Genomic DNA, 16401 nt, shown 5'->3' on the forward strand with positions numbered 1-16401 from the left:
TGGACTAGACTATAGGTAAACGTCATGTACATTGACATAATGCCTAGAAAAACTGAAAGTAATCCAGAAAACCATAGCCTTTCTCCTGCAACTGGGGCAACTCCAATGCCATTAATCCTGCTCAACTGTCTTGAAATGGTTTCTCATAGAATATGAAATGAAGATTCAGTCTTTATCCTTATCCTCATAGCCCTCCATAGCCTGTATTAGAGTAGGGTATCTGAAAAGTCACCTACACAGCAAAATGAAGAGGCAAATTCTTGTCCACAGTTAAATCATGCAATGGAAGCTCTCATGCCTTGGAGACAATTTATTTCAGACCAAGCAATAACCATGAGTTGAACTCTTCCAGACATCAAGACCGATCTGCCCAAACAAGATTTTCTCAGATGTACAGTTTTGTCCCCAAGTAAGTGGCAGTTCATTTTCTACTGTAAGTCACTGATGCCATACTAATCTCACAAAGGCCATCTAGCTACTATAAACAGCAGTTCCCCTGACTCCTGCAGAATGGCTGCTTCCACCCCTAAAATGTTCAAGGTTTTCCATCCTTTTTTACCTTGTGGACTCAAAAACAAGGTTTGGAGCTGCAACATACTTGCATGTGGAGTAAAAAAATAGCATCTTCATGACTTTGGAAATTTGCTGCCCTCTCCAGCTTGATCACACATCAATAGGCATGCACTGTCAAAAGCACCCAGGCTGCTGCAGACTTACGCAACTAGCAACCCTTTGACAGCTTTGCTATGACCAGTTCTCAAACAAAATAGGCAGTAAATTTTGATTTTAAGCAAACAGTTCTGTGACTACACAAATATGTGAATTTCGACTGATCTACATGGATCTGTACTAGAGCAGAATAATAAAAAAGTATTAGTATTTCTTACCAAGACCAATAATGGCTTTTGTCTGTACTTCTTCATCTGAATGCTTTGTAAAATACATCAGCAGTTCAAGTACTTTATCCTTAATGTTAACCTGGGTAAATGAAAACAAAAATAATAGTTATTTGAAGATGAAACAGATGTTTTTAATCTCTTATAGAAAGCATATATATATATATATATAAAAGGAAAAGAAATATACAACTTCACTGCATAGTCCTTGCAAAACCAGGTATTTAAAAACCAAAAAGCTATACCATATGCATTATGGAAAAATATATATCTTTGGGGGACTTGGAATAATGTGTTTTCAAACTAAAGTGGAGCATTTATTATATCTAAGACATGGAGAATAAACGAAAGTTATTTTACCTTACTGTTGCCCTTAAAATCTTCATGATCAAAATCAAAATGCCGACACAGTGCTCCAACAGTGAAAAGTGATCTAAGGAGTGCTGGCTTATTGGCAGTGAGTATTGTACTGTTGGGGTCTTCTTGGTGTTGATTTTTTAATTTAGAAAGTGCACCTGCAGTAAAACAAAAGTTTTTATCACAGAGTTTAGTTGAGGCGTATCCCTCAGATAAGACTTGTACTCAAAATTGAAAAGTGACAATTTCTTGTTACGATTTTGCTTACCATAGTATCTGTTAAAACAGGCCCACACAAATTTATAGTTCTGGGTGACCTTGTTCACAACAGCCCCAAGACAGCTCACACAGTGCTGAACAACCTAGGAGCAAGAAAGAACAAATAAATTACCTACTTACAAGTTTAAACTGAGGTTCTTATAAAGAAAAAAGCTATTCTGAACTAAAATTAACAATCTAACAGATATAATGTAATGCCTCTTCTTAGATTGCTCTGCAAACCTACTCAAATTCATTAAAATATAGAACGACATGAAAACCCTGGTAAACCAAGTACACTGATTTTTTTATTACTCAAAAGTTAACTTTATAATGAAGACAAGACTGTCTTTAAACCAAAGCCATGTGAAATGGAATTAATAGAATAGTAGCAATTAAAAACTTACTGTCATGCCATATTTGATGATGAGTTTCATGAGGTCTTCCTCAATAGTGGCAAGAAAGGTCTCACTTGGGTGCTCCATTAGCGGTACTACAAGCTCTAAGATTTTTGCTACATTGCAGATCACCATGAAATCATTCTGGGTCTGAAACAACAACATTTATCGTGTTTAACACTTCTGGCCATGGATAATATAAGTACTATTAATATGCACTGACAGTTCAAAACTCCAGCTTATTTAAGATATTTGGTAAACATCTAAATAATAAAATTTAAAAAACCCAATTATAAAATAATAATTAAAATTATAAAATAATATATTATTATAATTTATAAAAATATAAAATAATATTTATATATTTTGCATCTTTTATTAAATTACATGAAATGTATGAAATCTAGTTCTGTTTACTGCAGGCATTCTGGGGGAAAAAAATCTGGATGAAGGAGAATTACACCTCTTAGCAATGCTGTGTCCTGAAAACCTTTGGGTCTGATAATTTTCTGGAGTATTGCAAGAAATCTAGAACTCTTCCTGAGATATGTACACTAGAGAAGACACACCTGAAAACCAGGTATCAGCAGCAAAATGAAGTTGTGCTATGACTTAATGCACCTCAAACAAAAGGTAATAATGTATACAAGCGTAGAAATTACACTTAAAACTACTACTGGTTTGCATTATCACGATTGTATGTACATTTTAAGTGTGAATCTATGGAAAACATCTGTTAAACAGACATACTGCTAGAAATGGACTACTGACAAATCCAGCTTGTTAATCAGGATATTATAAATCCTGAATACTAGTATCAAGCTATTTGACATGTTCAAGGCGTCAGTGGTAATTCTATGATTCATCTCAACTGTGTGTAAATACAAAACAAACCATTTGCAACCTACTAAATGAGCAGCAAGTAAATATTTAGATAGTCTTTCCTATATTGTTTGTTCAGAAGCAGGTCTAAGAGCCTGTTGCAAATGTGCCTAGAGAATGTGGAAAACGCCTGGAAAGTGCCAGGCTGTATCTACAGTCTAAACTGTTAACAATTACCCCTTCAGCCTGCCCTGGGCAGTTCACCTATTGAAAGGGACTGCTGCCACCCACTCATGCTCATCATCCTTGAGGAATGGGTGCTTAATCCTGCCTGCTCCTCAACCAACCATGGTTCTATATCAAAATGACTGAAACTGCTGCAAGGATTCAAAGACCTGACTCGGGAAGGGTTTCAGTTTTAGAGCTCTCTACAATGTCTCACAGAGGAATACAAGAGCACTAGAGCTAGAGAAGTGAGAAATGAAGTCTAGATGAGGATGAAATAAGACTTTTTTCTTCTCATATATTTGCTATATATTAAATCACTCTATCTTCAAAACTTTATCCCTAGTCTTAAGATTCATATGTTAAACATTAATACTTTTAAGATTTGACTAAAAGAATTCTAAGAAACTATTTCTTGAAGAGAGAAAAACTAGAAAAGAGGCAGCACAGGTTTCATTTTCATTTGGCTGCAAAATATGGAGGTAGAACGTGAGGAAGAACATCTTGAAAGCTACAGGGATCTTCAAAAGTATCTTGTAACCCTCAAAGCTATGATGCTCATATAAAACTCCACAATTTAAAATTCTCTTTTCCTACCTTAAATTTCATCAAGTATACAAGACAGATGTTCATTTTCATGCTCCATTATCTAGGAAAAAGACTGATTTTCTCTACTTACACTACATTTAGTGGTCAGATATGGCTGCATGGTCATGGCATGTTTGACCATTAGCTGGGGCCTTATTTTGCTGAATAAGAACAAAGTGGTTATGCAAGCAACCAAGCGACCAGAATTCACACCTTTGTTGTCAGAATCTGCAAAAGATTAGAAAATACAAAAAGGATAGTAAGATCAAGTACTGTTTAAGCAATGAAAACACTGTTTGAGTATCTCTTTCAATGCATGTCTTTAAAGATCAAAACAGAGTGTTCTTATTAGAAATGGGAACATAAAGTGTTAATATTTATATGTGACCACAAAAGACTTGAAAAAAGAAGCAAAGATGCATCAAAGAGCTCACTATTTTTGAATTCCTTACTGTAAATGTTAGACTAGCCCAGCCAATGATTCGTATTACAGATGCAGAATATACCAATGCAAATAAGATTTGCCATGTTAGTTTTGGTTTTAGTGATCTGAAAGTTTGAACAAGTCATTTTAAAAATAGTTCTACTGTTGTGGTTAGCTAGTGAAGATTAGGAAGGTTTTATGACTACACAGTGCTTAATATTCCATCACTTAAAAACAATGATTTATTACAAACAGCTTTTTACAGGAATTCCAGAACAGTAACTTTTTGCAATGAAGTGATTTCAACAACTGTATCATAAAAAATTCAAAGGATTTTAGCTGAGTTTTAAGTAATATTACCTGATAAAGATTCTTCATACTTAAGAATGTGCTCAACCAAATTGTCAACAAGTTGAGTACAGGCTTTCTTCACAGGTTTATATGAAGCATCCTCTTCTGACTTCAACAGCTGTAGCAGATAACACAGGAAATGGTTTAATGGGAAGCTGCATTCATTTGCATAGGATACATGCTGGTTTTATAACAATTATTACAGATACACAAGGATTTTAGACTATAAAAGTATTTCTCTAAAACTTACATGGTGAAGAAAAAAAATATGGGAAGTAAAAAAAGCAACATAAGTAATGAAAAAATAACTGCAATAAAAATCCATAGTAATTCTTTTTTTTTGCACTGGGATGAAAGCTGCTTTATGCTTAATGAAATAATGCAGAAACTAGCAGGAGTTGGAAGATTTTTAAAATGCTTAGAGAAATAAAGTGCAAATTAAAAACAAGTGTTTTTGACACTAACCCAAAATGCCAAATGAGGATCTAATACAGCTGTATATCAACACTTTATTTAAACTTTTTACGTATGAGTTTGGGTACTAAAATTGTGTCCATGAAGATTCTTCTAATATCTAAGGAGGACTGAGACCATATTATAGACTTTTCTTCAGTGAAGAGGCTCTTAATTAAGAGGCTCTGATTTACTTAATAAACTATCTTTATGAACTCCAGGCAAGAGCAGAATCAAAGGATTTTCTTGCTTGAAAATTAACCAGTGCATGCAAGATGTAGAGAATGATAACACAAGTTAAGAGATACAAACAAACCAAGCTCAATTCTTAGAAATATTGGTATTAGATATAAGTAGAACATAACGCAGAAGTAACTTATACTCTGAAGATTCGCCGCTTTCATAAATTGTGTAGAAAATACACTGGATATGAAAATACACTTATCTATTGTTTAAAAAAAATTGACATCATTAGATACCTTATTTCAGAATTAACTACCTTAGCTGTGGACTTCGTGTTAATGTCAGACATTATTGAAGAACTAATGAAATCAAACAAACAAATCAAACTCCTCCCAAAACCAAGAAGTGAAGTATTTTTAAGAGACCATTTGCAAAGGCTGAAAATAATGCCAAAGAAAACTGCACCAAGGAAGATACTAAAAACAGTCAGTTCTTAAAGAGCAGGAATGGAATTTCTCTGTTGTAGGACTGCTTTTGGAGTTTCCCTTCTATGTGTTTTAGAAGAAAAAGGAATACTAAAATTCTGACAATGATTGTACTATATATTCAAAATTCATTACTTACATTTTGAAGAAGCTGTTCAAACCAATCATACCCTGTATCTCTACAAGCTGCAACCTGTAAGTATTTTTGAGAAGAAATCAGTCAATAAACAAGGCATCTGAGGACAAATTATTTCAATACAGATATCATCTCAAAATACCAGCAAATATGCATACATTTCTACATGATTTAAAAACAATGGAGACCAGAAACTCTCTTCTGCCTTTGAAAAATAGCTCCCACAATTTAAGTGACTCTAGAATTTGTATTTCATAAAACACAAAGCCTACATGATTTACTGGAGATTGCTGTCTCTAGTGCAAGACAAGCTCCTATTTTGTAGAAAATTTTGCATAAATTTATGTATAAATACAATCCTGACACTTTGAAAATGGACATGCATGTGTATCATAGAACCACAGGATGTCCCAAGTTGGAATAGGGATCATCAAATTCAACTCCTGGCCCTGCACAGCAAACTCGATAAGTCACACACCACGTGCCTGAGAGAATTGTCCAAATGCTTCTTGAGCTCTGTCAGGCTGATGCTGTGAATACTGCCCTGGGGAGCCTGTTCCAGTGCCCAAACACCCTCTGGGGAAAAACCTTTCGCTGATACCCACCCTACACCTCTCCTGACACAACTTCAGGCCATTTCCTAGGGTCTTGTCACTGAGAAAAGTACACACACACACACACACACACTTGTTTAGGTATATATATATATCTATATACCTATATATACCTATCTATATCGATCTATCTATTTGTGTTTTTATATGAAAAAACCAAGCCTTCACTAGTATCATATGTCAGGAGCAGCACACAGGTGGTTCAAATTAGAACAGGCAGGAGAACTGAGAATTAAAGAGAAGTCAAATTGACTGACTTTTCAGACAGGAAATTGCAAACTAGGCTACATTTTTTTAAAATACTGTCAAGCAAAATTACGTTTAAACCTCATTGTAACCTTTAATCGTAAGTAATGAAGTGAGTTTTTTAATTTGAGATTTAGCCCTTTGAATAAGTGATATTAAAACATCTTTTAGCACAGTGGGTTTATACAATGTATTCTCACTACAAATTACAGCACTTTTATCTGGAAAAGATTTTGTTTTATGGAGATTTGCTATTTAATTTGTTGCTCCTAAAAAGTGAGGTACAATTATGCAAACACTAGTTTACTTTAAGTAAAAACACGACCCTATATTTATTAATATAGCTTATTAACCTTGCCAAATAAAAATTATCAATTGTTTGAAGAAAATTTTCTTTTAAGAGGCAAGTTCTTAGGTAGGCTTAACTATATGCTGCTTGTAGCAATTCTGATAGAATGTTACATACAACAGAAACTGGTTGTGTTTTAACTTAAAAAGTACTTGATAGGATCTCAGTACAGTGTGGTCACAGTTATTATTTCCAGCAGATTAGTGAGCATTTAAAATTTTCTACAGCCTGCTCAATCACATGAATATTTCTTCCGTACATTTCATGCCAGGAAATATAAAAAGGGAAACTATCCAACATATTATTGTGTTCAAAAAACACAGATAATGTTTCTAAGATAGTAAAAACAAAATTGAATTTTGCACACAACTCAAATTTGTTTAACATACCACATCAGTGATGTTTAGTATTTTCCTTGTCATTGCTTCTTTGTCATGGTGCGGAGTTGGAGTAAACCAGAGCTTCTGGAATGTCTCATTTACTAATTTCTGAAGGAAAACAAAATATTAGCAGAAATAAATAAAAGTGCATTGTCACATAAGTATTATTTTTAATACATTTATATAATAGATGTACTGATAATCTGTGCCTTTTCAAAAGGAATCATGCAATGAAACTGTAGTAGGAAATGTTATCTGAGACAGATCCAGATCTATTATTACAGGACTTACACTGACCTCATGTCAAAGTTCAGCAGAATGAAACAATGGGAACCAATGCTACAGAAAATAAAGTTACCACCTTCCAGCATTAATTGGTATTCACAGCTGACAGCTGAACAAACAATCCTACAGCAGAACTGCAACAGCATTTGTAGGCTCCTTTAGTTTACAAAACAGCTGTGACAAGGTGGGAAAGAGAGAGAAGCCAAGTCTCTACACTGCCTTCCAATATTTTTGAATGGAGAACAATATAGAATAGAATGCAAGTGGAAAAACATTATTCCAAAATTATTTCTCATCCACGGAATTGTTAAAAATACATTGAAGTTTATGCCTCATTTTTTCTTATTGTTAGAAAGGTAAGGGTAAGGAGGGGAGAGAACATGGTGATCCTCCCTTTCCAGCAGCACCTTGGCTCTAGCTGTTCATTGGTTGCTGATTTAGAGTCTTCTCAGAAAGTCACTTTACATTAACATACCTCAAGAGGTAAAATACCTGCTGCAGCTTTAAAGCTTTCAAATTTTATTGAAAATGTGATACACAATTATTACAGGGGTGTCCCTAATTACTCAACAATTTTAAAATTTTTTGGTCAAATTAAACAAAATAATCATTGTCAGGTTTATTAGGTGAAATTATATTAGGTTTGTACCCTTCTGCAAATACACACTGCACAAAGCGTAGAGTATGAATACCTATGCAACATTTCCGGGACAGTAACTGCCTCACTGAACAATCAGAATTAATATGAAATTAGCACAGATTAATACTTAATAACTTTAATAATTATATATGGCATATATTAATGTCAAAAGTTAATTTTTACTTAAAATGTGTTGATTTTCAGAAATGAAAGTTTTATATGCCAATTTTACTTGTTAGAAAACAGAAGTACAAGAGAAAATACTTGCAAGAAGAAAAAAAAGTCTCTGGAAAATATTTAAAGTATTTTGATTGTCAGCAAGATGTTACAGAAAACAGAGGACAGAAAAGAAAGGGAAGGAAGTCAGAGAGAATAACAGAAATCTAAAATAACAGCCCTTTAAAATTCATAAGTCATAAATACGATATAGTAGAAATTAAAACCTTTTTTATTTTGTCAAAATAGGGAAACACTGAAGTAACAATAATTAAAATTATGAAGGATATGTTTCACTCTACCTTAATGCCTTCTTCATCATTGACTCTCCGAATCATTTTCACACACATTTCTGTAATTTTGGGAAAGGTTGGTTGTTCAATGCAGATATCTCTAAGTATTTTTATTACTCTTTTTCTGACACTGATACCAGTATCCTGTGAAAAGGAAAGAATGGCACTCTTGAAAACAGATCAGAAACATTAATTTACATTCTTTATGAATTAATATTTGATGACCACCCAATTTGACTTGCAAAATTTATTTAGCAAAGGCAGCTAAAATCTTCTGGAATGCATTTATACAAAAGTTCAGCATAACTTGTTCTAAAGGTTCTGGCTGAGTCCCCAGAATGCTGAAACATTTTCTCCATCTAAACCCTCCCATCTAAGAGCTCATGATGTTGCAAATGGATAATCCACTTCTTAACTCAAGAACTTACAAGCCAGATGTGGTGATGCTTTAGCTACTTTTTTGGAACACACAAGATTCCCTATAGATTTGGACAGTAACACTTTAAGCCTTCAGATTAAGCTTATGAATAAGATGCATGCAGGCAGTTGTTTCCATTTTACTAGGCTAAGCCTAAGGAGATAGATGACGAGCTTCATATCACCTTACTCAAAATCTGTCGATTTTGAATGTCATGTTTAACTGCTTTTTATAGTATCGTAAGCACCTACTTATCTCCAAAAGCCTTCACAAACTCGTTTTACCATGTAACTACAGCAAATGTGCAGTACTTGACTAAAATCCTGACATGGATACCATTAATTAATGTTATCCAACAGTTAAATTAACATTGAACACCTGGACAGAGAAAACACCTTTTTGTAAAAAAACCAAATAAACCTTTCAAAACAGTAAAAATAATATAGAAAAGCTGCCCTCAATAACCTGTATTTCAGACTTCAAATATGCAGCAAATTCCTTATTTCATCTTGGCCTGGTTAAAGCTAGGGTAGAGTTAATTTCTTCTAGTAGCTGTTACAGCGCTGTATTTTGGATGCAGAATGAGAATGGTTTTGATAACACACCAATGTTTTGGTTTTGGTTAAGTTGTGTTTATCCTAAGTCAATAACTCTTTTTTTCTCTCCTTGTTTCATGTTCTGCCAATGAGGAGGTAGGCAAAAGAAACTGGGAGGGAGAATGCCAGGACAGGTGACCTGAACTGGCCAAAGGGATACTCCACACCACTGAATGTCATGCCTGGTATATAAACAGGGCGGAGTTATCAGAAAGCACAGCCAATCTAAGTTTGGGAATAGGGCTCTGGCATCTGTCAACAGATGGTGAGCAATTGCATTGTGCATAAATGGTTTGTTTTTATTATCATTATTTATAATTTTTATTGATTTTACTTTATTTTCAATTATTAAATATTCTTATCTCAACATATAAATTTTACCACAATTCTCCTGCTCCTTTTAATAGGGTGGGGGTAAGAGGTGTGTGGGTTGAGTGAGCAGCTGCATGGTGTGTGCTAAACTTCTATTTGGGCTTAAACCATGACACAGCTAATTTGAGCACTATTAATGGTCTTGATGCAGTACAACTTTCTGTAGAATTTTACCCTGCAACTTAATAAAGCCTCCCTAAAAGCAAGTGGTGCATTTTACAAGGTTATCCATAAAAGCATGATGGCTCACCATTCAAACAATTCCAATTTATTAAACAGGCTCAGTCAATAGCAAATTTTTCAATGCCACTTATTTTACTGTAAATACCACAATAAATACCGTACCAATATTCTTTCAATCAGCATGTCATAATACTGCTCAGCAAGCTGGGGACGACAGAGCACAAATCGTCCAAGAAGCTCCACAGCTGCTTCTCGTACACTAGTGGAGTTATCCATTAGCCGCCCATGAACTCCTCGCTGCATATCCAGCTAAAAAGAACAAATGAAACAAAGATTCAGAATAAGAAATAAAGATTTATTTTAAGAGTGTTATGTGCATAGTAGATATTTTCTTTTTTACCCTGGCTAGAATACTGGGGTCTACAGCAACAACCTCAGACAAACACTTCATGGCTTTTGTTCGAACAGCAATTGCATTTTCACCAAGTACACGCAGAATCTAGAAGTCAACAAAAAAAAGATTGCATTGGTTTGGGAAGGTATCAAATAATAATTAAGAGCAAAAATGCAGCAGAATAACATATACATAATATTACTAAAATAGTAATAACTGAAAGCTGAGTTTACCTTCTCACAATAAAAAAGCGCATGTAAAGTGATGTTTCATGGCACTGAAAACTGAACATGGATATTTACCATGATTTGCTACTTCTCTAAAATAGGATATAAGGTCCTTAACTTTAAATTCTACTTTTGTCATTCAGTTGTGGCTTTCACCATGGCTCTTTTAATATAAGAATTGGATATAAGCACTCTAAAAATGGCTCTGTATATAGATCAATTTAAGATCTACTATCTAAACTAGTACTGAATTTTAAACATGCCACTGTGTCAGAGTTAGTGCTCTTCTCCCAGAAAAAGGAAGAAATTACACTGGTCAAACAGCAGCTTCCAATAGCAAAATGCACTGCAAACAACTGGCCAATCTGGCTTTTACTTTCAAATCAAATTAAGCTCAATTTCATGAGTTCATCTTACCAAAGGAGCAAGCATCTTACAGAAGCTGTGAAAATTATTTCAACACTTTGTAAAGATCCTCTCACTGTGTGCATACAATGATTTGGCCATTGCCATACATGGGTAAATAAAATAATGTGTGCACAATATAACATACAAAACACACACAAGAAAAAGAAACCTCGTCACTTATGCCATCAATACAGAACATGAAAGCACATGGTGTTATCATGGCCTGTAAATACCTCTGCTCAACAATGGACAGATACAGTATAAAGCTGTGAAAGTGTTTGGAATCAGAATCCAACTGTGTCTCACTATACTAAGATTTTCAGCACAGTTTACCTGTGTCAAATAAATATCGAAGCTCTGGGCAAACGGCCTCATAGAGGCCAAGTAGCGAACAATCAAACATGCATCTTCATAGTCCACAGTATCAGAATTCATCCTGAAATAAATTCCATGTGTTAATCAGGTCATGTTCACAAAATAATTATTTAAAACATCAAATGCATGGCTAATAAAGAAGTAAGTGATACTGAAACATACTTTAATGTACTGAACTGAGATGGAGCAGTTTTAATGATGCTGCGAAGAAACTTTTTGCGACTTTCTGCTCTATGCATGATTTGTCCTGTGGTTTCCACATCTTTTGCATGATGAGTTCCTTCAGATGAATCCTCATCCTTCTGAGATTTAATTGCTTTTTCTGTCTCCATAGTTGTATCACGGAACCACTGAGCTACATAAAACTTCCGAGAGAACTGGAGAAATAGAGCAGGATGCACAGGAAACAAAATCAACAGATAAAGAAAAAGAAAATTAACAGATTTATAATGAGATTTAAGGAATCTAATGCATCAACATTATTTTGGAAAACACAATCAACAGTATATGTTAGGGTGACAATTTAACTGAAGCATTAATATATATAATCAAAAATAATTTTCTTCAGTACATGCTACTGAAATTATTTATATACATTTCTGATGAAAGACAGCTGAAATTTACCACTAATGATGCATCAATTTCTGTGTTCTCATCCAGATAATCTAGTAAAGCCTTTTGCAGCTGTTGAATTTCATCATCTCCTCCTGAAACCTGTCAGAAGTAGAAACATAGTTATAAACAAGAATAGTGCTCAGTCATAATTACCATCTGAAAATATCCATATATTTCCATATATGTCCACACATAAAATACATTGAAGACAGTTGTTTGCACAATTGTACAGCATTAATAATTTTTTAACCAATTAGTTATAAAGTAAAAAAAATATTAAGATCAGAATAAGGCAGGTTTTAAAACAGACTGACTGACTCGGTTCTGTCACAGAAAAATAAAAAAGGGCGAAACTGAGAAAACACCCTTATTTCCTCAATATTATACTGAAACACCGAGATCCTTGTAGTTGCTGATATTACAGCAGAACAAGGTATTATACCCCAAAATTAATGACTTCAAGAGTTCAAAGCATGCCTACAAGACATATAATACCAATTAGGTATATAAATATAAATATAAATATAAATATAAATATAAATATAAATATAAATATAAATATAAATATAAATATAAATATAAATATAAATATAAATATAAATATAAATATAAATATAAATATAAAACACCCTGATACATGTGCAAATTGTGAGTAGAAATTCTGGCCCTTGACAAAATTAAATTAAAATTAAAATTCTGTAGATAACTGTAGATAAGGATTGCTTTATGCTTAACTGCCTAACTACTTTTAAACAAAAATCCCAGAACAAACAAAGAGAAACTCAGAAGCCTATAAAAAATCATATTCAATAATCAAAATGAAAGTAGAAGAATAATTTTTTGCTTTAAATTTACCAGCCAGAAAAAAATTTTCAACATCAGCAATGAAACTCGTAACTTACAACCATCTTTAGTTCTGTATTAACAGCATCAACTGAGAATCTTGACATATTCAGCATGTAACATCAGCAAGTGCAGAAAGGTACAACTAAAAAGTCCAGAACATCAGAGTATCGAGAGATAAACTAATGAAAAGCATGCGCAAGTGTTCAAATACACTAGACAATCTATTTCTAAAAAAAATATACTGTTTGAAAATGTCAAAATAGAATAGATTTTCCTCTAAAATGTATTCTATGAATCATGAGTCCAAACCACAGTAGAGAGCACTATATGCATTTATCAATCATTGACTAATATCATGGGAATGACTGCAGAAGACAATATTCAAAAAAAGAATTCAATTTAGATGAAAAAAAAAATCTGTACAGGTATGAGCTTATTTCTAAATAGAAATAATAATATAAGTGACAACAGCTACCAATGGATCTTCTTAGTTTCTTGTCATTTAAACAGGAAAGTGAAGGTCAGCTGTACATTGCACACATTGCTCTTCTCTCACAAATTAGTAAGTAACAAAACAGCTTATCCTGATTGTCGGTAGTGTATAGTACACACCTTCCACAATGCATGGATGGTAATGTCTACCTTATTGATGCTAAGTTTCCTCAGAAACTGAGAAAAAATGTTTTAGCACCAATTGCCCACAGCAATTTCATTTCTGCAGATGCCAATGCCTAGCAGCTACCTGATTCTGTAAAAACCGGAAACCAAACAGAAAAATTCAGGTCACCGCTCGGGTATATATCTTTCTAGAATATTTTTCAATACTATTACTACTTCTGAGGATAAGGAAAGAGAAACAGATTCTTCTGAAATACTTCCTCACTAAGTATAATGTAAAATTGTCAGAATCACTGTTAATAGTGGAGAATTATAATTCCTTATCATACAGCAATATAAATTATATTATGCCATGGACATAAAGATTCAACACTGTATGTTGAAGAATATTCTAAACAAAAGAAATTAAGGGAAGAATCAGCCTCATGAAGGAGTAGATGACTTTTACTCTTTAACTGAATGCCTGAAAAGTATAGAAGTTTTCCTCCAATAGAAACCTAATGGTCATTATAAAGTACATGTAATAGATCTGTAGTTCTTTCAGGGAAGTGGAAGGGAAATCCTGAGAACAGTTAGTTCAGAAAGAAATGTATAGTGTCCATAGGAAAAATGGAAGTCTCCATTTGTAAAATGACACATGAGACAAGAGATTTCTCATGTTATGGATAGAGCCCAAATATAGATATTGCTTTAGCATATGTTGCTACTCCTGCAGACTTTGAACAGCATTAGCAGAAATCCAAGCATGAACTCTCTAATAAAAGACCTGGCAAGGCCTGGTTTTGGTGGGGGTGGGGGCTACAGGGTGGCTTCTGTGAGAAGCTGTCAGAAGCTTCTTCCATGTCCAGCAGAGCCACCCAAAGATGAAGGTGCTGCTGGCCAAGGCTGGGCCAAGGCTGGGCCAACTAGAGATGGTGGCAATGTCTCTGAGATAACGTATTTTAGAAAAAAGAACAAAAAAATTATTGTTCAAATGTAATTGTGACCAGAGAAGAGTGGGGTAAGAACATGTGAGAGGAACAGTCCTGCAGACACCAAGGTCAGTGAAGGAGGAGGGGCAGGAGGAGCTCCAGGCACTGGAACTGAGATTCCCCTGCCCCTGGTGCAGCCCATGGTGAGGCAGCTGTGCCCCTGCAGCCCAGGGAGGTCCCAGGGATGCAGAGATCCACTGCAGCCCCTGGAGGAGCCACACCAGAGCAGGGGGTGCCTGAGGGGAGCCTGGGAGCCTGTGGGAGACCTGTGGGAAGAGGGCCCTGCTCCAGGAGGAGCAGCCTGTCCTTGAAGGATTGCACCCCATGGAATAATGACCCACTGCTGCTGCCCATGGATGGACTCATGGCAGCAGCTTGCAGGAGCTGCTGCCTGTGAGATGCACTCCTGCTGGAGAAGTTCATGGAGAGCTGTCTCCCATGGGAGGGACCCCAGGGTGCAGCAGGGCAATGACTCCTCTCCCCCAGCAGTGAGAGAAGCCTCGGGTGATGAACTGACCACAGCCCCCATTCCCTGTCTCCTTGCACTGCTGGGGTAGGAGTCGAGCTGGGGAGGAGGGAGGGGTGGGAAAGGTGTTTCTAAGGATTTATTTTACTTCTCATTATCCTGCTCTGATTTTGTTAGGATAAATTCACCTCATATCACTTCAGTTGAGCCTGTTTCGCCTGTGATGGTACTTGATGAGTGATTTCTCACAGTCCTTATCTCAACCCATGAACCCTTCCTTACATATTCTCTCCTCTGTGCAGCTGCAGAGGGGAATCAGAGCAGTTTGGATGAGGGCCTGGCATCTGGCCAGTGTCAACCCACTACAAGCACATAAGCAAGTTCAGTAAAAAACACCAGACCTCCCCGAAAACATCAAATTACACCACGTAAAAACTAACATTACAAGATTAATAGATTAACTCCGTAAAGCATGTATTTGAATTGCAAAAGCTCATATTCCACTTTGCAATAGCAAATGCAGGTTCATATGTATTTTTAAGGTCTCTTGAGACAAAATCCAACTGTCGCTCCATGATTTCCTCAGTATTGTCAGAAGAAAACTGACTAACCACTTTAATTAATTAATTTATAGGATCACTACAGAAATGGAGCAAGGAAGACCTGAGTTAACAAATGTGATAAGTACAAATTGTGTATATTTGATTCAGAAACCTAAACAGTGAATTAAAACTGATTCTCCATAATGCCAAATTTTCAAGCATATTTAAAAATTTCAAGTATTTGAATGGATAGATCTCCATCCAGCTGCCATGGATGTCTCACACACCTGTTTGAGGATTCTGGCTAAAGATCCTTGATCCATTTTGCTAGTGACTGCATCTTTCCTCAGTCTTGCTGCAACAGTTCCAAGATAGTCAAGTGATGCAACTCTTAATGCCATTTCTGTAGATTTGTTACTGAATTGGTGAACCTAAGAAATGCAAAATAGACATTTAAAAATAGTTATTTATGCCACAGAGATTCTTCTCACAAAAGATTTCTTTACCTTATTAAAACTTCCACCTGCAAAAATTTCCACACAGAAAAAAATTCTGTAATTTACTATTACATCACACATACATTACTTACTTTATATTAATGTTTCTTTTTTGTTAGGTATCTCTCTCTCTACATAGACATCTATCAGAGGTTTTTTAGTACATATTTTCATTAAACAAACTGGACAACTAGCATAGCACATCTCCAACAGCAGAGATTTTAAGCACCATAATGCCATCTACTCATTATTCACATAAAGCTACATTTTACCA

The 16401-nt window shown here is 35.1% G+C and overlaps 1 protein-coding gene across 7 annotated transcripts in view; it reads right to left on the reverse strand.

Moving 5' to 3' along the window:
- NIPBL (NIPBL cohesin loading factor) overlaps window positions 1–16401 on the reverse strand; it is a 146917-nt gene that overhangs the window by 10836 nt on the left and 119680 nt on the right. For all 7 annotated transcript variants that reach the window (XM_056513199.1, XM_056513204.1, XM_056513201.1 and 4 more), the window contains 15 exons: window positions 15918–16061; window positions 12197–12286; window positions 11735–11949; window positions 11531–11633; window positions 10569–10667; window positions 10331–10477; window positions 8609–8743; window positions 7175–7273; window positions 5580–5633; window positions 4329–4437; window positions 3636–3772; window positions 1919–2059; window positions 1522–1615; window positions 1257–1411; window positions 888–978 (listed from right to left, as the gene is read on the reverse strand). In XM_056513199.1, coding sequence (XP_056369174.1) covers window positions 888–978; window positions 1257–1411; window positions 1522–1615; window positions 1919–2059; window positions 3636–3772; window positions 4329–4437; window positions 5580–5633; window positions 7175–7273; window positions 8609–8743; window positions 10331–10477; window positions 10569–10667; window positions 11531–11633; window positions 11735–11949; window positions 12197–12286; window positions 15918–16061 — 1813 coding nt within the window. The remainder of the gene's footprint in view (window positions 1–887; window positions 979–1256; window positions 1412–1521; window positions 1616–1918; window positions 2060–3635; window positions 3773–4328; window positions 4438–5579; window positions 5634–7174; window positions 7274–8608; window positions 8744–10330; window positions 10478–10568; window positions 10668–11530; window positions 11634–11734; window positions 11950–12196; window positions 12287–15917; window positions 16062–16401) is intronic.

Source organism: Oenanthe melanoleuca, chromosome Z, assembly GCF_029582105.1.
Source record: "Oenanthe melanoleuca isolate GR-GAL-2019-014 chromosome Z, OMel1.0, whole genome shotgun sequence".
Classification (NCBI taxonomy): Eukaryota; Metazoa; Chordata; class Aves; order Passeriformes; family Muscicapidae; genus Oenanthe; species Oenanthe melanoleuca.